Source organism: Phoenix dactylifera, chromosome 4 (genome assembly GCF_009389715.1).
Source record: "Phoenix dactylifera cultivar Barhee BC4 chromosome 4, palm_55x_up_171113_PBpolish2nd_filt_p, whole genome shotgun sequence".
Lineage (NCBI taxonomy): Eukaryota > Viridiplantae > Streptophyta > Magnoliopsida > Arecales > Arecaceae > Phoenix > Phoenix dactylifera.
The window spans coordinates 2,962,711-2,985,265 of record NC_052395.1 but is presented as its reverse complement, the minus strand read 5'-3'; the positions used below and the strand labels follow the sequence as shown (position 1 = coordinate 2,985,265).

The 22,555-nt window shown below is 40.1% G+C and overlaps 2 protein-coding genes across 4 annotated transcripts; both read left to right on the top strand.

Annotated features, from left to right (window-relative positions):
• Positions 1 to 4,663: 4,663 nt before the first annotated feature.
• LOC103712974 (transcription factor bHLH87-like) lies at positions 4,664 to 7,838 on the top strand. Of its 2 annotated transcripts, none has more exons than XM_026806889.2 (3): positions 4,664 to 4,973; positions 5,184 to 5,349; positions 5,585 to 7,838. In XM_026806889.2, the coding sequence occupies exon 3, from the start codon at positions 5,616 to 5,618 to the stop codon at positions 6,888 to 6,890; it is 1,275 nt and encodes a 424-aa protein (XP_026662690.2). In that variant the 5' UTR covers positions 4,664 to 4,973; positions 5,184 to 5,349; positions 5,585 to 5,615; the 3' UTR covers positions 6,891 to 7,838. The 2 variants fall into 2 exon arrangements, with proteins under 2 accessions (XP_026662690.2, XP_008797919.2); XM_008799697.4 differs by having other exon boundaries at positions 4,667 to 4,973; positions 5,184 to 5,372.
• A 6,104-nt stretch (positions 7,839 to 13,942) lies between these two features.
• Positions 13,943 to 21,729, top strand: LOC103712957 (protein HEADING DATE 3B). 2 transcript variants are annotated; one of them, XM_039125316.1, is made up of 5 exons: positions 13,943 to 15,064; positions 17,893 to 18,438; positions 18,517 to 18,890; positions 20,160 to 20,211; positions 20,325 to 21,729. In XM_039125316.1, exons 1-5 carry the CDS (start codon positions 14,843 to 14,845, stop codon positions 21,324 to 21,326), a joined length of 2,196 nt encoding a protein of 731 aa, XP_038981244.1. In that variant the 5' UTR covers positions 13,943 to 14,842; the 3' UTR covers positions 21,327 to 21,729. The 2 variants fall into 2 exon arrangements, with proteins under 2 accessions (XP_038981244.1, XP_008797900.2); XM_008799678.4 differs by having other exon boundaries at positions 17,893 to 18,890.
• The last annotated feature ends 826 nt before the right edge of the window (positions 21,730 to 22,555 follow it).

Genomic DNA, 22,555 nt, shown 5'->3' with positions numbered 1-22,555 from the left:
CAAAACGGATTACTGGTTGTAGTAGCTTTTAACTAGGAGTCATTACCGAGTAATGAAGTTTCGGTGCAGTCATGCTTATGGAGGGAAGTCAGGGATCCGTCGAGGTAAACATCTCTACCGATTGATCTATAGAACTTCTGAATGCTGGGCCCACATACATGTAATTGATCTGTTTTGCCCGAGTCCGTCGGTAACTGGGCATTGAAGGAGAGTCAAACCATCCTGCTGATCGGATGCGTTTCAAACCCCGCGTGGCCCCCAGCATCTGATGCAACCCCGGGGGGGGACCATCCTGGTTAATTTTACCTTCCCGTCGACCTCAGAGCTGCACTTTCATCTCCACCTTTTGGTCGCCTGATACAAGATAAGGAAGAACTGAAGTTTCAATTTGTGCTTGTTCTCAATATTCCCACCAGAGTAATTTGAGACGGGCAAGTTTACCACTATCTTTTTGCATTTTCAGTCTGTACTTTATTTGTGTATATATAAGAGGACAACGGAGATGTGAATTTAATCAGAAGGGAAGCAATAGCATAAATTGGGTATGCTGGTGCGTTTAGACCTTGATGTTCCTATGAAACAGTGGAACATTGTGTCTGTACGCCTGTGGTCGATAGTGTGGGTCTCGAGGCAAAGCTCCGTCAGGGTTGCATCACGTTGGTTGGCGGATCAATTCAGGCTGGATGGGGATGTTTGTTGGGTCGAGGGAGAGTGTTGATAGGACCTCCCTCCCCCTCCTGTCCTGAATGCAGCCAATGGATGTGACAAAATGGTTCGGAGGGTTTTGGGGGTGGACGATGCATGAACCAATTCCGGTGGATAAGCATTCAATTGACCAGAAGGAAGCCTGCTGAAAGCCATGGCCGCGTGTGATGGCGATGGGGATGAGGTGGTCCGCTGGAAGCTGCTTCTTGATCAGAGGGATCTCTCTCTCCCTCACTCAAGGCTGCAGCTGCACTGCCGTCAAGAAGGGGGAAAAAAAAATAAAAGGGCGCAGTGGTGCGTGGCATCCAGACTCGAGGCTTTCCTCGGATGTTAAAAGGTAGGATCGAGTCTCCTATCCATCATGCTATGCCCTCTGCCATTCATTTGGTTCGGTGCTGAAACAGGAAAAGGAAATCAGAGCGCCAAGTGGTTGCACGGAGCTATACCATCCATTTGTTGGTAATAGGTCAACGTGCATGCGGGGCATGCAAGCAAAATCGCGAAAAGTGTCTGATAGAAATAATATGTTAGAGGCCTAATTCGAAGAGTTTCCGTTCGACTTCCACAGTGGTAAAGCACTTCCACTCTAGATGTGATGCCTGTCGATTACTGACGTATTAGAAAATAAATTTGTGAACTGATGTGAAGCATCATCTAGCAGAAAAGCCTGCATAATAATGCAATTTGCACTAGGGATGTGGATGCCTTCTCGTTCCCTTCTTCTTAGGGAGGTCCCCTACCTTGTCTCTCCACAACAGATCATAATGACAAGATAGATTTCCACACGGTTTGGATTCCACTAGATGATCGATGATCACTGTATCACGGATATGTGCAAGACAGTCAGCAGTGCCGCAAGGACGTGCAACCAAACAATTTCCCCAGGACCACTGTGGGAAACAACTAGATCCCAAGAGATTCCCGGCTCCAAACAATAGCCATGCTATGAGGTGAACTCAAGTCCCTTGCAACTAAAAGAAAATTCATAAAGTTACCGTCTATTGAATTATAAAGTTAGAAAAGAAAATTCATGCCAACTAAAAGGTATAAAATGTTTGCGCAAACCGTCTAATATTTCAATTTTCTTTTTTATGGAAAAAAAAGAAAGTTACCTTTTTGATATTTTTATGTAACTAACGCAGCAAACAATTAAGAATGGAATAAAATATTATTTAATATGTTTAACTTGTTTCAACTTATTATAAATTAATATGTTTAAGTTATTTTAATTCATTATCAATTGAATTAGATTATTTATTATTTATTGATCGGTTTAATAAATATACCGGATTTAAGTTGATAAATTTTTTGTCAATCTTATATCCAATCATAATTGTATATGAATTTAACTCAAAACTATTATAGCAATTTATGAATGCGATCCAATTGAGGATCTACACCTGCTGGCTGGTCCCGACTGCTTTGATCCCCATGTGCGAGCAGGGGATCGGCCGGGGCCTCCCCCAATCGGACAGCTCCACGTCCACCGAAGCGATGTCACCCCCACGAGCTTATAGCGGGGCAGGGACCCACCAGAAAAATCTCAGGCTCGGACTAGCGACGCCACACGTCAGCGCGGGCGGGAAGCCTGAGCAACAGAAATAACTCATCGACCGCGAACGTAACACCCGGGCCGGTCCCCGCCCATGGGGAGAGAAAAGAGGATGGAGATCCAATGATTGTTGAGCGGGGCCCAGCGCCTGCACGCGCTCGAATTGCTGGTCCCTGAAAAAATTTCGCTTTCCCCCTCTTCCTCTCAATCATTCTAATTTCAACAGTATCTTCTCAGAAACTGTGGCATTCTGTAACCCAAAGGCCAGTAGAATAGTTGATGCAATTACTGCGATCACATAAATGGTTTCCAGTAACTGAATTGGTTATTAAAAACATCAAGACTACGAATTTCTATCAGAAAAACATCGAGACAGATTTCATCATGCCAAAGGCCAGTAGAATAGTTGATGCAATTACTGCGATCACATAAATGGTTTCCAGTAATTGAATTGGTTATTAAAAACATCAAGACTAAGAATTCCTATCAAAAACATATCGAGAGAGATTTCATCACGAGCTTCATGCCATGCCTGTGGGCGCATGCTTGTGGCCCAATCTTATCTCTGGCCTTGTTTGTTTCCTGCATAATTTGAGCCAAGTTGTTGTATAACTCGGGAAGAAAAAGATTGGAGGCGTAGGCTTGAGCAAAATTATTCAACTATTTCGGCCAGATAGATTTATTCAATAAATTGTTGCTTGCATTGCAAATCTTTATGTTGGTGAATTGCCGATTAAGAAAAACTTGAATGAAGCCTCGTTCCTTTTCAACTTTTCTGAAGTTTCAAAAGTACCTTTCCTTCGATTTGCTTTATTCTGGTGCTGAAACGATTGTTCGACGGAATAAAGCTAGATAAATTGGTTTTATTCATGTTTATTCCAGATTGTTCATGAAGCAGCTTGGGCCTTGATCATTTCCGGGTCATAGCTCTGAGTGACATAAATTTTCTGTTAATACTTGCATTCCATTCAGTGCCTCATCAATTACCTGCATTTGTTATATTAATAATGTTAGAATTGATTCTTGCATCCTTTTCATCGGTTCATGATCCCAGTCGAAGCTACACTACTCATTTCATTATGAAGGATTGGACGGTGAGATTTGGGTGAAAAACAATGGAGAAAAGCTGAAAAAATTGACAACCAATCCAAAAAAAATTGAGCAAAGAGAAGGCAAACTTCTCTATCCATGGTGTTGAAGAGAAGGGAAGACAAATATTAAATAGTAGAAATAAGACTTTGAAAGTGATACGCTTCGGAACTGACCACAACCCATGTGAAGGACCGGCCAATTATATCCTTCCATGAGACCCTTAATATACCAACTAAGACCGGCTACGTGGCAAGTCTAGAAGCATGCAAGGAACTCTTTGAATTTCAAAATCTCTCCTCAGCTGGTAACATCTCAACCACGATCATGGATGAGTTCCTAAACTGCATTTGCAAGATGCATGGGGCAAAACGCGAGTACAAAACAGTGGCACATGATCTCTAATTCTAAATAGAATCTTTTTTTTCCTTGTAATATTCCTTTGCCCTTAGAAATAGCGCGCATATTAAGATATTCCAACATACTCTAGTTGTTTTGCTATTCATTTTAACAAGTGCAGCAAAAATGTTTGTTAGTATTATTTAATGCATAGCCCAAAATAGTTTGTTTGCTCTCTCTCTCTCTCTCCCTATCTATCTATCTATCTATCTACCGAGAGACACACACATCCTCTAGTCTCATCTTTTTCAGCATATTCTTGTTGCTTTACTGATTCTTCAATTTAAAACCACTATAGTTATACCACTTGAACCTAATCCAAAATATCCTCTCACTCTCTCTATTATATATTATCGCCTATTTATGTTTGAAACATCCTCTTGTTGCTTTTGTTTGTTATTTTTCTGAAAATTATTATTTTATTATAGGTACTATTTGAATCTTCTCAAAAAAAAAAAAAAGAAAACCTATTTGAACATAGTCCAGAAGATTAGTAGGAGAAAGAGGGAAAAGGAGAGTCCAGAAAAGCTTATTGGGTCCTCTCTCTCTCTCCGTCTCTCTCTCTCTCTCTCTCGCGTCGATATGTGTGTTCATGAATACATTGTATAAAGGTCAAGACATTGAAGTGGACCTCTCTCTGAAGGTTCATACACGCATTCCATTTCTAATATTTTTTAATGCATATTTCTAATATATTAATCTGTCGGTAGGAACGTTACATCAACCAAACCAAGAAGGATAGAGACGTTTAGAGTTACCAATATCAATTACCATGACCTTTAATTACAACTATAAGCACCATAAGGCCAATTTGTAGGTTTGATTAGATCTTTAATACTATAGTTTCTCTAGACAAGAGAGTGTGGTGCTCAAACTCTTACTGCAGCCTACTGAAAGTTGGCAGAGCGCATGGAATAAGCACAAGCCACCAAAAGAGGTGAAGGCCTTTTCCCAGCTTGAATCCATTTTTAAATCCTTCTTCAGAAGCCTCATATGCTGCCCATCTGCTCTCAAGTCCTCCCCTCCCCCCCCAAACTGACAGCCCTCAAAAAGCCTCCATCTTTCTTTTAAAAATCCAATACAGCAAACCTTTTTTTTTTTTTAAAAAAAAAGAGCTCATGTACAACTATCAGTGAGGACCATTTCTGCATGCCTCCTCTTTATAAGCTCACCTTCTAGGAACAGATCACAGAACAGAGAGCATCACCTTCTTCATGGAAATCCAAAGGTAGAGAAGAAAACATCTCTATACAATCTCCTTCGTTGATTTTTTCCTTTCTTGTTGTTTGGTTACTTGTCTCTGCGGCCTTGTAGTTTTGGTGCGTCTTATCGTAAAATCATGGAGTTTTAATGCCTTGTCTCTTAGTACACAGTTGGCTACAAGATTTCAGTTGCTAAAACTGACGTTAGCAAACGCTTGCTTTCTTCCTCCTTGCAGCATATGTCGTCATGACTGATTCCTGATATCACTGCCACATTATATAAAAGGGCAGCACCGATAAAATTCAGCTAGCGGTTGTTCTCTTCGAGCCTGTGAGAGAGGTCTGGAGATAAAAAGTCCTCTGTTCAAAGGCAAAAGTCAGTCCAGATTTCTAGCTTTGGTGGTACGTTACTCGATCTTCAGAAGGTAGGAGTCATGACTGATGAAACAATTTTTCTGCTAATTATTTATCCCTCAGATTCCCATAAAAGTTTTTTGATAGCGCATTCGAAAATGATAATAGAATATTCAAAATGTTGTCTAGGACTTCAAATTAGATGTTGCATATGAATATTGTGTTTATTTTCTCTCCTGTAGCATGTGCATGTGATTAAAACTTTGTTCCTATTGGCATTCAGGCATCATACCATAAGAGAACCAACTCGGGAGATGGATAGTTTGGGCTGGGATAATTCAGCAAACATCGCAAGTGATATCTCTTCAATTCCATCATGCTTATGGAGCAACCAGTATGACAATTTTTCAGAATCCAATGAAGAATACAGTAATACGAGCGACCAGGCTGAACTAGATCGAGCTTTCTACGCTTCAGGATTAAAGCTCCAAGGGGTTCAGGCTAGCGAAATGAGTTCGTTCGATAGAGTTGATGAGATGGTAGAAATGTTAGCTCCCGCCTTGGATTCGGTAAGCAATAATTTGGATCTGGATTTCCTGCAGCGCCACGAAGCGATAAGTTTAGCAGCGGCCGATTCTATTCCTGAGAAATCAGGAATCAGTTCCACTTGGGGAGATGTTTTATCTTCTGATCAATTACGTTCTTCTCTTCCGCCCATCACCAGCTCCGAAGCTGTCGATCCATTCGATAGCCTCGCCGAAAACTTCAGCTCTTCGGAGGAATTACGAGTCCTCGGCGACATTGCAAACGACGAGGAAGGCATCTCGACAATCTTTTCGAGCAGCGAAAACATTCGTAATTTGAGCTGCTGTGGTAATACCTCTTCAGGTGAGTCCGAGAACCATGGCTCCTTCGATCACCGTCGGCCGAATCGAGAGGAGATGGCCTCGGTCTCACAAGGCTCTTCGAAACCAGACCGAACTCGGTCTGGCATTTCAAACCCTGACCAAGCTCGCGACGAACAAGCCAGAAGAAGCAAGCCCATCTCTACTAAGAGAAAACTGGAGGAGAACCATTTCACTGGCTTTCATATTAGCTTTGGGAATGGGCGCAAACCGAAGAAATCGAGATCTGAGAAGCATTTGGGGTCTTCTTCAGGCATCTACTTCGATGGTGAGAGCAGATACGAGCCTGACACCGAGGCAATGGCACAAGTGAAGGAGATGATCTACAGGGCTGCAGCTCTCAGGCCAGTGAACTTTGGAGTGGAGGAGGCAGTAGAGAAGCCAAAGAGGAAGAATGTGAGGATCTCCAGTGATCCCCAGACTGTGGCTGCCAGGCACAGAAGAGAAAGGATCAGTGAGAAGCTAAGGGTGCTGCAGAGGCTGGTCCCTGGGGGGAGCAAGATGGATACTGCCTCAATGCTTGATGAGGCTGCCAACTATCTCAAGTTCCTCAAGTCTCAAGTCAAGACCTTGGAAGCCCTAGGTTACAGACTCGACAACATGAACAGTGCCGCACTTCCCTTTCCAACACCTTTCAACCAGACCTATCCCATGCACGCTCTTTTCACCCAACCAAAACCCTAACCCAAAAAGTTAGGGAAAAAAAAGAACCACAAGTCAGTTCCTAACTTGTGGTTAGGGATCTTCCTTTTCCTTCACCCAGCGATACTTTTCCTGACCAAAATCCTAATTCCAAACACCAGAAGGATTAAAGGTTCACCTTTTTGATCGATATGGTAGTGTTGTTCCTCCTTTTTATCCCAATCCACCTTTTCACTGCGTCCATAAAGCAGCCTTGGTCCAATACCATTATCATTCTCCATGCAAACCCTAACCCCAAACACCCATATGATAGTCTTCATGATTGCTTCCTTTATGTGTTTAAGAGAACATGGCAAATACCCTTTGATCCTTTATCTTCTTGACTCTACAGCCAAAGCTTTCTTGAACATAAAAGTTAAGGAATCATGACTCCTATGATTAGGCGCCCGAGGCTTGAGAGCTTGGAAGTACTCACCACCTCAAAATGTGTCTCATGCGAGCCTCTTTTTCTCTTGGGTTGTCAACCCTAATCTTAGTGCTTTCTTTTAATTTAGTGTTGGTACTTTGGAAAGCCCAAGGCCAGAGACATTCCCTTTGGGTCTGATACCAAGTCTGGCAGAGGACACTGTCCCCTTGATTCGACCCAAGCGTGCCCTTGAGAAGACCACCAGCCATGTTGCTTAGCACGTGATGGAGGCAAAAAGAAAAGAAAAAAGAAAGAAAGAAAGAAAGAGGATGCCGCCACCCCTTCTTCTCTTCTCTCTCACCTCACCCTTAGCCTTGCAACAAACTTCTTATGTCATTCAATGAGGAAAAAAAAGGAAAAAATAGATTCCACCGTAACAAACTTGGGTGTTTGATGATGTGGGTTGGCAAGTTGCAGTGGCCTTTTGTAGGCACTATGTATGTCATATGCTCCTTTTCTTTTCCTTTACTCAAAAAGGATCTAGAATTTGAAATTGAAGGTGGTTATTTAATTAGTTGCTGAAATTAGAAGTTCCCAAAGTTTTGAAAGTCTTTTTCCATGTGTTTGTACTTTGTTCTTCATGCATATATTCCTTCCTGGAAAGTACAACATCCTTGGGTCCCTGCAAATTTTGAACAGCCCTCCAAGATCCAACTCAAGCTAATAGAAACATATGGATTTAAAGCTGGCTGCAAGTCAATCGAATTAGGCCCATGGCACGTGAGCAGTCCGTTTTGGTAGTAGGCCCATTCTTGTGGTCACCATATCGTGGGGAGCCACCGATTTTGTCGAAGGGAAGTTAGTGGGCTTTGGGAAAGGGTCGAATGAGCGGTGACGCGACCACTCTAACAAAAGCAATAACGGATGCGGGATCGCTTTTTCTTCTTTCTTTTTTCTTTTCTTCTTCTTTCTTTATTTATTTATTTATTTATTTATTTATTTTTTTTTGCATCATCAACTGCTTATACTGTTCTAACATGAGCACAATCAGCTACATCAGAATCTGAGATGATTTTACAGACGATGCATATGTATAAAGAGGCCAACAGAACAGCTGGTTAGGTGGCCTCTTATGGCCAGATATCTTTTGTGGGCTTCGGGATCTATTATTATTAGATTTTTTTTAACCATATCGATAATATATGATGCATCCACTTTATCAAAAGAATAATAAAAAAAGAATGGATCCCATCTTTGAAATCTGGCAATTATAACAGGGTCGGTGGGTGGTGTGCTTTTGTACAAAGGTGGTTTCAAGGCCCAGGCTACGAGTCTAGCACGAAGTAATTGCGTTGTACTTGGGCTAAGTCGAGCCCTTCCTGAATGCGTCATTAGCAAATGAGAGTATTCAATTCCCTCCCCCGGAAATGCATGCCTTTTATTAAATCGCCTGGAGGTACATCCTCTGTATTGGAAATAATGAGCAGGGATCTAGTGACCATTTCAGCAGGAGTAAGGGTTGGCCATAAGTTTTCTGAGTGTTCGAACTCGCACTTCAGCTGATTACTGTTTTGGAATCTCCTTTCAAGCTAATATCAGTAGCCCTTAAAAATAGTGATGGCATATTCGGTACCTCATTTAGCTCCGCTCAATGTTCTATTGTATCATAAAGATAGGCATCACCAAAAAAGATGAGTCAGGAACTCTGATCACAAACCTTGCACCTCCACCAACTCTTCCGTCCATAACATTGCCATCAAAGTTGGTCTTGAGGTGGCTCCCAGGTGGATTGAATCACGACAAATGGGGTACAAATGGTTGGATGGAAGCTCCCAGGCTTTTCCATGGTTAGGTGGGACATGAGCGCTGCACTAACCATCTCAACCATGGAATTGCTGGGAGCTTGAGGCTTAAGTCATGGGTTTGTATCATGATTCTAGTAAGGGCCATCATTATGAAACTTACAACCTCTTTATTACAGTATACATATATTTTTACAGTAGCCTCTAAATAATGGCCAAGTTATATAGATCTTGTGATCGTATATTTCGTTGTTTCCAGGTCGTTACCTAGTGTAAAAAACAATTAGCAGCTAATAACAGACATGATATCAAATAATAAATAATAAGATGACAAAAAGTTATTCTCTAAATTTTTGCTTAAAGACCATGTGTTTGTAGGTGGCTACAAAAGATATTGGCAACAGTCATTTGAGAAAAATTGGTGACTCGATAATTGATTCAAACTCTATATGCGTAAACTAGAGATTTTTTTTTTTTTGGGTACAACGGCGGCTCACACAGCTCTAGTGTGAGTATAGCCAGAAGAGTCTAGAGAAAGGATGTGATGCAAGGGTGGTGGAGAGAAAGAAACATTTCAAGGTTTACTTCCCAAAAGGCAGCGAAGTAGGTTTGCGAATTTGGAGAAGCCAAACATGGAACCTTTAAACCCAAACCAATTGTTTCGGGTTTTGATCGTGTCCCTTTGGTTCGGCCTAGAACTGTCAGGTTGGGTTGGGCTTGGGCTTATTACTACCTCTTTCAAATAAACGAATCGAACCAGAACCCGGACCGGGGGTTGGACTTTGGGTTTCTCGGTGGAAGTGGTTGGAGTTTGCTGCTGCTGAGCCCAAGTTCAAAAAGGAGCTTCTTCAGTATCTGGACGAGAGCAAACTGCGGACCGGACCGTGTCCAAATCAGACTGGGTTCAGTGTAGCAGGCCTGTTCTAAGCCGGGCTGGGCTTTTTTCCTGTTCGTCGAGGTTTAGTAAGAGACTACCGTTCCCTTCTCTATCACTGGAATAGGAGGGAGTGGTAATGGTCCATCACCATGCTCTTCCATGCCAACAAAGCTATCCATTGACTTCCATTTCAAATCAGTGATGGAAGAACGATCTGTATCACTGGAATAGCCGCTTCAAGACCTGCAAAGGCAGATAGAAGAATTATGTAGCTAGTTATTTCGGTAGTACCTTATGTGCTGGAGATAGAGAGTTGCCCCTGATACTCCGAGGTATTTTATTTTTGATTTTATTGGGTGCATCCGTACTCGTCAGGTCTGATCCACCCGTCTTAGCGGAAAAAAAAAAAATTGCTTTGAGATTTGTGCAAGATGCGAACCAAAGATTGAGGTAATAAAAGATGCAACCCGGACTTTTTAGATTTGTGCCATCCCCATCTGCATTAAATGGGAAGGAAGCTATTAATTTTAGCCTCATGGGCCCATCATGTCTAGCCATTGTAAATGGTCAATTAAGCTGCAACTTGGAGAAGCTGGGCCGGTCCAAAATGAACCCAAGCTTAGGTTGTTTTTTTTTTCCCTCAATACACAATAATCTGACCCCATCTTAAACCATACTCTGATTAGATAAAATTAAGTCAGGCCAAGTTGTAGAAATGAATTACAAAAATATTTTATTTGAAATATAAATGTAAGTCTGTTTGTTCGATTGAGATTGAGTTGCTTTAGAACCGAGTTTAGGTTCGACTAGAACCCCAACCTAGTACGACTCAAGGATTCCTAATCTCAAACTAATCCAAGTTCACGAAACTATGTCTAATTTACCCGTCCAAATAAATTAGAGTTGGACTTATTAGATCTTAACAATTCATACAAGGATTTGGTGTCGCCAATGAACAAATTGGGCTAGTTGTGCTCGAGTTGAGCCTGACTTGGCTTGCAACTGCGAGTGCTTTTTTTTTTTTTTTTTTGGTATAACGACAGCTCATATGCGATGAATGTAGATGCAGCCAACAAAATCAAAAAAAAAAAAGATAATATAGAGGATAAGGCATTGACATGTAGTCTTTCTAAATAAAATCATCAGAGTGGTGAGCCACAAAGGAGGCCAACCAATCAGCAGCGCTATTCGTCTTCCTATAGATATGTGTGGCTCGATAGATATCACACTCATTTAATAGCCTACGGATATTGTGGAGCAACAGTTTAGTATTAGTAATCCATTTTTGATTTTGAATTTATTCGATCACCGTGGCCTAGTCTCGCCTCGAGCTTCTAATGCTTTAAGGGGCGTTTGGTATGAGGTGATCGTCCCAGAATCAAAGGTGATGTGGGTGGAGGTGATGAGATCACCGCATCTGGTTACACCACGGTGATCCTACGTGGAGGTGATCCTAAATCACCTTCACTCCTCAAATCACCACCCAACTCAGTGATGGGATACCCCATGGCAGTAATCCTGGGTTAAAAGTTAAAGACCAAAATACCTCTCAATTTAGCAGAAAAATTGATATATCAATATACCATCGATATATTATGTCAATGTTATATATATATATATATATATATATATAATATTATGTTGATATTATATATTATATTAATGATATATATATCATATTATAATATATTACTAATCATATTATTATCCTATTATTATTGAAGGATAATTTTAAATTATAGTAGAAATATATTATTATATGTTATATTTATATAATGAAAATATTTAATATATTACTCCTATTTACTTTATTTTTCTAATCAAAATAATTATTAGTATTAAAAAATCTATTATAAGTATAAATAAAAATATCAATTCTATAATGAAAATAACATATTTTTATAAGATTAATAATTTATAGGAGTAATAAATATATATTTTATAGAATATATTAATAATTAATATATTGATAAATATATTAATATTTTATTATAATATATTTTATATGATTAATAAATATATAATAAGGGCTACTAAAAGTAAAATATGTGACAAAATTATGAAGATATTATAGGAATTAGCATATTGACTTACATTTTTGATTTATGAGAATTAAAAATACATAAAAAATTCATCTAAGATATATTAAGGGTATTTATGGTATTATGTGGTCGGTGATCTTAGATCTCCGTACCATACCAAATAAATTACTCTTGGATACTCAGAAATTTTTAATCACTGGATCATGGTCTACTAAATATATTGATCATGGATCATTGAGGATTAAATCATTCCAGCATTTGAATCAGCGAAGATTTAAATGGCTATGGTGATACTATTGGGGTCACCAAATGCCCCCCATTGAGTCAAAGCAACCATGACGCTGCAACCCCTCGGGAGGCGCAAGGGTCGCCCAATCACCTAACCAGATGTCGTTCATATGGCTAAGGCGTGTTCGAATTTGAAACTGGACCTCGAAAAACTAGTGCGAAGCCATATTTACCTAGCGGACGTCTCCATCCACATGCAGTGATAAGACCGGCGGAGTCTCCTATCACATCATCGGTGCCTTTTGGCGTCTGCTCTTTTTCTTTATGGGCTCGTGCGGTCCTTCAGAATTCCGCTTCATTTCTTTCAGCCCTTTCTTTTCTGATGGGAAGATAAAGCGAGGTTCGCGAGCCATGCAAGCAGACCACGAGAAGATAGGGAAGTGGTCACGTAGAATCTAACGTAACGTTTTGTCTACTTGTCTTCCAATTGTGGCCTCATGTTTCAACGGGGAAGGGGAAAGGGGCATTAGAGATCTAAAAATATCGAGGAAAGCACATGGTGGGATATTGAGATCAATGATTCACACCATTCCCTGGAATTTGGGTTGTGCCAACTCATTTGCCCCCCTCCGTAAGCTGAGATCGACCTTATCCTTATCATGAGACACGGTTGGTGGAACTAGTTTTTAATCCAAGAAAGGGAGATGTGTACAATAACCTATACCATTACCATCAGCAGTGCTGTTGACTATGAAACCTAAAACAAATACCAAGTAAATGCCTGCCCATCTAATCGTGGGCGATTTTGAATTTGAACTATAAAACCCAAATACAACCAAATTAATCATCTTAGTTGCAAGCTTAATTACATCGGAGAAAAGCGGACTTAGGGATGTTAATTCATATCCAAATCTCAAGATCCAGGTAGCATGTCTAATTTGTGGGGGAGGCAAAGGGTCATGCATACTCTAACTTGGATGAGTGTATTCGAGTCAATTTGGCTCGCAAGTTTTATCGAACTAGATTCAAGTAAATTTAGGTCTGGCGATTCTGTTGGGGGCAGGCCATAGTCGCTTTCAAAATTCAGTTTAGCTGGGTTAAGATATTCGACCAGAATTTGGTCTAGATTTAAGCATGACAGGTTATGTTAGATGACAAATTTGGATTGTTTACTTACATAAGATTCTGGCGAGTCTCTATCTAATGAGCTTAACTAAATCCCACATACTAATAGCTCAACTACTTGGCATGAATCATGAATCTACCAAGCTTAAACATGCAAGTGAAAAAATACGTAGTTGATGACAATGGAACTGATTTTTTTTTGCAGTGCACGATTTGCACCATAAAAAATTGTACAGTTCTAAACGACGAGTATATCATTTGATCATAAAGATAGAGGGCTAGTATTACATGCTATACGTGATGTGTTTTGCACGTTGTATACCATACCTTAGTTAATAGCTATCTAGGGTTGAACACTCTTTGCAGTGCAAATCATGCACCACAAAGGACCATAGGGCTGATGACTAGACCTAGCCCCAAAGCCACACCCACCTGATCCATTGCCAAGAATGGGAGTGGACCAAGGATGGTGTCATTTGGCACAAAGGTTTATCCAAGACCCTAATATTTTGCTTAAGACAAACCCTAATGCCAAGCCCCCTCGTGGGCCCGCCGCGACTGGCACTTTTTCCATTTCCTTCAGATATCAGGATCCTCGGTGGCATCTTTTCCCCACTCCAGATATTTCCTTTCCATTTTTCGATTCCCACCTCCTCCCCTTCCTCCACTCCCGGCCTCCTCACCCCCAATATTCTCGACGGCGATCCGATTGGGGAAGGGTTCTGGCCTGAGAGTATTGCGTGCCGTGCGGGATCCGTCGCTGTTTTCTTCGAAAGATCGGATTTGGGCTGCTGAGTTGTGCTCCCAGAGGTCTTTTCCATCAAATTTCGTCTCGATTTCGGCAAAAAGATTGGATTTTTATTCAGGGACTCACTGTAAGAGGTTTTGCTGTGAGCGGAGGTTTGGATTTTCCCCCCTTTCTCTTTAGGCTTAAATCTGAAGGATTTTCTCCAGATTTCGTCTCGACTTCGGCGAAAAGACTGGATTTTGCTATCTGGGGTTCGCTGTAAGGGTGCTCAACCTCTGTTTTTGCCGTGGTTCTGCGACTGTTGGTGAAAGGAGGTTTGGATTTTTATTTATTTATTTTCGCTCTAGTGTGAAGACGGAAGAAATTTCGTCGAATTTTGCTTCGATCTCGGCGAAAAAAGGGGGTTTTCTATCTGGGATTCACTGCGAGACTGTTCGACCTCTGGTGTGATCTTTCTATCTCGGATGCACTGTGCCACCGGTGCTAGAAGGTTTGGATTCTTTTGTTTTGCTCTAGTTTGAAAATTGCAAGGAAGAATTCGTTTTCTTTCTCCTCGGTTTCGGTTCATATGCTTGGCATCTTCTGACCTTTGTCCGATTTGGAAGAAACCCCTTTTCTCAGTCGGGACGATCGGAGCTCGAGATTTTCGGAGGATCTATTAGGGATTAGCAGTTGTGGATGGGAGTTGGGGAGTATTTCTTTAAGTTTCGTCGGCTTTCTGGGTTTGCTGATACGGCTTTGTGGTAAGTCGGTGAAGTTGAACGCAATGAAAGGGGGGAAAGAGAAGGATAGGATCATGGGGCCTCTGTTTCCAAGGCTCCATGTGAATGATACAGATAAAGGAGGTCCCAGAGCACCTCCGAGGAACAAAATGGCACTCTACGAGCAGCTCAGTATACCTTCACAAAGGTTCAATTCAGCTGCTTCTTCAATGCCTCTTCCTCCTCCCAACGCCAGCACCTTAGTTCCTTCGGCTTCGTCAAGCCAGGTATTCAATCCTCTCACAGGCATCTACTCTAGTTCGATATTAGTCAAGTTTTTGGAACTGTTTTTTTATCATGCTATTATCAAAGAAGCTGTTCCAGTTTAATGAACACAAGGGGCATGCTGTAATTGGTCATATAAGGGACTCTTGATGAGTGTCAAGTTGGTTTGATAGGTTTGTTGTGTGTGTGTGCGTGTTTGCTACTCGTGATGTTATGTTAACGCTTGCTATGGCTTGTGCTCATACATATATAGCCGTTCACTGCTTTGGTTAAGTGGCCAAATCGTAAAACATAATTGCTTTTGACTTCCCAACATTCCCCTATTCCTCACATTTGCAAGCTTCTTATGGAGAACCTGATGGTATAATATTGTTACATTGGTTATCAAACACATAGCATAGTGAGGATTTATTTGAATGATGCAAAGCTATGTTATTAGATGCCTTACAAGAATATATTGAAATCATGGGGGTTCATGCCTGCCTTCTGTGATTACTCTATTGAGCATAACAGTTGCTTAATAAGAGTAAATCTGTTGGGGAAGGGCTTCATAACTACTAATACAGCTTCCTCCATAGACGAGCGCCTGGCTTTATGCGGGTCAATGATGTTCATCCATGACAAAATGAATGCTAAGGTCATTTTTCTCACTATCGACAAGACAATGACATATCATAAGTTATTTCTCGTTGAAGTGCTGCTTAAGGAACATTTGATTGCATTGTATTCTTTGAGTAATGCAGTTGACATTCCTGGTAACTTTTTACAATACAATCAGTATAATTTTTCTTTAAACTAAGGCAGTGCATGGCATTGTTTCCATCTATCTTATTTCTCGAAACATGAAATAAATTGGTTGTTTATGTTTTCTTTCCAGTTTATTGAAAGCATGAAACATGTGTGTTTGTCACTGTTGTTTAACATTTATTTAAACAAAGGAAAACATCAGGTGGTGGTGACATGTCTGTTGTGCATGGAAGTGGTGGTGTCAGTGGTGGAGGGCTGGTTGTGGTCTAGAGGATGGTAGGTTCGTGGTGGCAGTAGTGGCGGCATGCAGTTGGTTGTGAGCATAGGCAATGAGCGAATATTGATATGCTTGCTTTGGATGCTGAATAACTGAAAGTGCAGATATTGTCGCCCTCTGCCTTGCAAATCCAGTTATTGCTGTCCATGAATATCAAAACCCTGTTTGTCTGTTTCATGCTCGATATTACCCATATGCTGTGCAGGACCAATATATTGAAAATGTAATGCCCAGGTGACAATAATTTGCATGCTATCATAATAAATAAGCTGGAAAGCTAGTAAATTAGTGGCTCCCATGTTGGAAAATCAGTGTACCGTTGATGCTAAATACAGAAAGACTGATGAGTTTGAAGGCTCAGGTATTGTTTGGCATTTTTTCCAGTTTTCATTTTTCAGTTTTTGTCCAACTGAAACCCAATTTCTATTTTTTCTTTCTGAAAACTGAAAAAGTTGAAACCTGTTGGATGGTCACTTAGTTGGGTTTGGTGGCTGTAGTGGTGGGCAGCTTTGATCTTCAGAAAATTTAGAAAACAAAACTTTTCAGCTTCCAAATTTTGTGAAACTAAGATATATTTTTTTTAAAAAAAATAAAAATAGAAGTGAGATTAGCAAACTCCATTTCTCCCTTGGTTTCCATGTTTTTGAGAAGGAAAAAAAAACTAAAAACTGGAATCTGGAAGTGATGCCAAAGAGGGTTTTATTTCCTAAATTAATTGAAAGATTTGTTTTCTTCTAAAAGTCAATAAATAGGAAGTTAGTTTAGCTTTAATGTTATCAGCAATCAGTTATTTGCAAATTCTATGGCTTCTTCGTAGTGCTTAAGTTGTTGTACGATGTCATCTGTTCTCATCTTGATGTTTTCTGCATTTGTCATCCTTAGTTTCCCATCATGATGTTGATTTTTTCAATCACAAACCACATGTGATCGCATTGAACAATACCATTTATTATACATTCTATTTTAAGAGTTGTCACTTTGAAGCAATTGCCTGAATCTTAATTGTTATAACTTTGGGAGAAAGTCTTCCAAACTTTATAATGCTTTTTTTTCCCCATGATACATTGTTTTAAACCTCATTTTCCTGCATTTCTTGCTAGTAGGTTATTCTTTTTACAAATTATTTTGATGGTATATCTATATATCGATTTCTGAACCAGTGAAAAGAAATACTTTTACCTTCAGTGAATTATGTTGCTTCTACATATCAGCTCGTACATGTATGTAGTTTACTAGTCCATTTTAGCTCAGTAAAATGATACTAACATGAAGAAAACCAAGGCCATTTAACAATGACCTATCATGTTCTTATTTTTGGGATGAGTTCTTTGATGCTAACTGCTTTTCATGCTTCAACCTCTATAAACCAGCAAGAAGAAAGTTAAAAGCCTTTATACTCTCGTTGTCAAATATGAGCTAATTCCACTTTTAGCTTGTCATTTGGTTAAAGTTTTCGCCCTAAACATCCATCAATTATGTGCTTCTGCATTCCATTTCTGGTTCCCTGATTCATGTTTTGATTTTCTGCTTTCTGTCAAGATACGTGCAACTGGCACTTTTGGTGGCTTGTTCTAACCATGATATGCATACAGTGTTAAAGATTACCTGCAGTTATCTTCATGGTCTTTATAGCTCATGCTGCAAACCTTTTCTCCATAGCAGTCCAGATTAGATATGCCTTGTTAGCCTGAGAAATGTGCTCTTTGTCGAAGAACTATATACTTGATTTGGAAAAAGCTCTGTCATTCCATTTATTTTCTTACATTAACATTAATTGATTGCTAACAAGTGTATTACTGACTGTAGGGGTGTGGGCATGAGAGGAATGTTTACTCTCCATTTTATATGCCTGCTCATACACCAGCTCATTCATCTGAGAGAGTTAACTCCTGTTCCTTTGATGGAATGAATCTCAATGCCACAAGGATGGAATTTGCACGAAGATCCATAAAGCATACGAGTAATAGATCTTTGAATGCTGCAGGATCGGTTGCTGAACGTAGTTCACTACGTCAACATGACTCCAATGGAAAGAACTCTTGTGAGAAGAAGTTGGATGATGAGGATGATTTTAGGGTTCCAACCTTTGTTCAGTCAGGAATTGGTGCATGCTCAGATAGAGACGCACCTTTGATGGGCCCAGAAAAATTAGCTCTCATTTCCAAAAGTCCACAGAAAAATACCTCTACCACATTCATCTCTTCACTTCAATGCCCAAATGCTAATGACAAACCCTCTGAACAAACCAATACTTCTGATAAGTCGATAGATTTTGATAGAAACAATGGTGGGAAGAAACCTAAAGAAACTTTAGTGATTGAAGATCTCAAAGAAAGGTCTGTACCTCACCAGGAATCGGGAGAAAATTTTGGAGAACCATCAAATGTTTCCAAAGTGCCTCTAGATAGAGATCACCAGAGTACCATAAATGTTCTTGAGAAGTCACGCCATGGAAGTACAGGATTTTCTCGAGATTCTTGTGGTAATGGAGTTTTAGGTGGACCGAAGAACATGAATGACATCAATTTAGTAGAAAGTAGGGATGCTTCAAGGGCAAGAAATAAATCAATGTCCAAACCATCACTTGAGAACAGTCATGGAACTTCAAGTACGGCTGACAAGTGCAACGGAGAATGCGGTGATAAGGAAAATGGCAGATTGGAAATGAAAGATGGGGAGAAAAAAGACGAAGTATCTGAGGCTTCAATGGTGGACTCTATTTCAGGCTGGGAGATATCTCCAGATGATATTGTTGGTGTAATCGGTCCAAAACACTTCTGGAAAGCGAGAAGAGCTATTGTCAAGTAAGCACCATGTTATTTCTAGTCGTTTGCATTGTCTATCATTTGCAGTGTTGCAATCTAAATATTTTCCTGCTGTCCTTAGTGCTCTAGTTGGTGTTTTATAACAGTTGATAAATGCTTAAACATCTGTTATAACATATGCGATCGGTTGCATGTTAGTCTGGTTGAGTATTGGTAATATTGAAGTATGATTATAACCAACTTCTCACCTTCCTGTTATGACTAATTCTTCTACCTGATATTCATAGAGAAAGGTTATCAGGCCTTTCCAAGATGTTGGTGTCTCCATTAAGAACTTCCTTTGTGCAGGGAGGAAAATCGACTCTTTTCCTCGCCCAAATCCGGATTTGGGTAGTCTCTTTTGAGGACCTGCAAGGTAGCTTAAGCCATGACAGATTGGTTGCAAAACCCTGTTCAGATTGGTTGTAAAACCCTGTTCAATCCTTAGCTGAACCCATTTGCTATGACAATTCATGAATGACCATGACAATGATAAAATCATCTATTGTTACAGTACTCAGATACAAAATTGATCCGTCGATAGTCAGTAGATGGTCTGTTCTGATAAAATAGCAAATGCAAGTCTGGTTCCAGAGCTTTCCAATTTCCAAGATCACCCGATTTGGATGTATAGGTGATAAAATATACTGCAGTACCATTGTTGAGCATACTGTAAGTTACACAACTTGATGTTCACCCATTCGACGTATCATATTACAAAGTCTTCACATGCTTCACAGCCGGCCTTTCTTTCTATTCAAGTCCAGAAAACACTATTGTGTTCTCCTTTCAGGTACAGCTCTGACACATTTTATCATCTTTTTTTCCCAAGTTCTGGATAATGAGACATGCTCTACCTTGCTACTCTTTTCATTTTTTTGTGTCTTATTGTTTCCCACTTTCCATCAAATGTCATACATCTTGTCATGGACATAATTAGATTCATAAAGGTAGTAATAGGTGATTATCCAGAACTAATTCATAAAAGTTCTGCTGTTGTGCTAAGTTATATATTATTTTTTGATGAGGAAGTAATAGGTGGTCATAAAGGAACACTTGCCAAAACTATGCCGTCCTTCTGATTAAATGATCATCGTCCTTCTGATTAAATGATTATCGTCCTTCTGATTAAATGATTATCGATCTCTGGCGTTTACTTTCTGGGGATGCTATTTGCTTATCATTGTTGCTGGCTTCTCTCTCTCCCCCTCTCTCTCTCTGTCTCTCTCTCTGTTTTTCTTTTAAGTGCTTGTTCTTAATTTCTTGCAGTCAACAGAGAGTTTTTGCACTCCAAGTTTTTGAGCTGCATAGATTAATAAAGGTTAGTCAGCCTCAAGACCAGTTAAATAACTAGAAAACAGTCTATCATGCTCATAGAACACGGGTTTAGCCTAAGTTTGTGTCAAACTGACCTCAAAATATGACCTCAAACAGGTTCAAAAGTTGATTGCAGCATCACCACATCTACTTCTTGAAGGCAATCCTTATTTAAACAAATTTTCAGCAAAGGTACCAAGTAAAAGTCTACCACCTGAAGGAAACACAGAATCTCTGCTACAGACTGTTAAACACAAAGATAGTTTCCAGAAGCCAAACCAGAATGCAGAGTGTCCATCAGAGAACGCTGCAGGAGCTCCAACTTTTCCTTCTTGTGAAGACGAAGTTAACCAAGGTCTTCATGATCAGGTTCCGAGAAATGAACCGTACTCTGGGACCCCCTCACCTATGTCCATGGCTCCGGAGAATAATCCAAGTGCCTGGTGTTTCCATCTGCCTGCAAATCAATGGCTGGTCCCAGTTATGTCACCTTCAGAAGGACTTGTTTATAAGCCCTATACTGGACCTTGCCCTCCAACTGGTGGTTTCATGGGCCCTGTTTATGGAAGCTGCACACCTTTGAGTCTACCACCAGCAGCTGGAGATTTCATGAACCCAGCTTATGGTGTTCCAGCTTCTCATCAGCCACAAAATATGGGTGTTCCCTCCGGTGCTCCTCCTGTTGCTCCAAACTACTTTCCTGCTCCTTATGGCCTTCCAGTTGTGAACCCAGTTATCTCATCCTCAGCAGTTGAACAAGTAAACCCATGGCCTGGCTTAGGGCCTCATGGACAAATTGACCAGCACTCACGGGGCTCGTGTAACATGTCACATCCAAAGAGTGAAGCATTTTCATGTTTTTGGAAGTTTCAGGCATCTAAAGACAGTGAGTTGCAAGGGAGTACAGCAAGCAGTCCTTGTATGAAAGCACAAGAAGAAAGCGATGCATTGCCCCTCTTTCCTATGGCCCCAGCTACAGACGGTCCAAACCGACCTTCACAGTCTAGTGGCAGAGAAAATCAGACTCGTGTGATTAAGGTTGTGCCTCACAATGCCAGATCCGCAACAGAGTCAGCAGCACGGATTTTCAGGTCTATACAGAAAGAGAGAATAACATGATTTATAATTCATATACATGTATCTCCAATTGTGTGCTTCCCCAACTTTATGTGGATCTACCTGTGGGCTCAACTGCAGTCACCTTGGTGCCTGATGGTGTTTCCTTGCCATAGTTCAGAGTATTTTGGTATACTATAAATAGGTTACTGGTGTCTGATCTATTTTGTTTACATGTAAATATGATCCTCTGAAATCTACAAAAATCAACATTTTGTAGCTTTTCTTTTCTGCATTTTGTGCTGAGCAGACTTCTCAATGTTATCATTTTAGAGAATCAATCTTAGATATAAGCTTTGTTTTACAAGAGTACAAATTGAGCTGTACAACAACTCTTCTCTTGGTAGGGAGGATATTTTGTTTCTGGAGAAAAGGGATTCTTAGTTCTTGCTGCCTGTACAGGTAACTGAGTGTGAGATTCTTTTGTATATGATGTTTCCCACTGACATACTTTTTTATTATTCTTGTACACTGTTCCTTTTAACACAACTTCTTTAAAATATATGTGGATATATGTGTGCCAGTATTTAAAATGCTAACTCTATGTTCTCTCCACTCATCTCATGTAGAGTTTCCATATTTCATGGCCAGATGGCTTGAAGTCTTCTCTATGATGCATTTGCAGTTTCTTTTTAGAAGCGACCTCAACACTTTGCAGATAACCTTGTTAACCAGCTGAGAAATGGATCTAAATCTGAGTGCGTCTTCTAGCTTCATGCTTTTTATGGAAACCTGAACTTGTGCTTACATATTATATTACTTGTACTAAGCTTAAAATTCTTTCTGATGATCTCTTGATCTATGGTAAAGTTTTGTTCAATTTTTCCATGGTTGCATGTTATCATCAGTATTTCTATATTCAAGAGCTAGCTACATGGTATTATAAGTATTCTGTATTGAAAGACTCTTTACATGGCATCTCATGCTTAACTATTCTTCTGTCTGTTCTTTTTTTTTTTTTTTTTTCCTTCTTTCTTTTAAAGAAAAAAATTGCCTCCCTTAAAATCTGTTACCATTCTGCCAATATTGCCTGAGATTGCTCATCAGTTGATATACGCTCCAAAAGCTTCATGCTTCTGTAAAGCCCTGTAGTTCAAGTACTTGCAATAGTTAACACAAATAGTATTAAGTTGGCAATCGGTTCTAAGATTCTCCAGAGGTAAACTTCTTCCTTTCAAACGTAGATGGTGAAGGAATAGATGGAAAAGAAACTGTAAAGAGTGTTTGGTAGT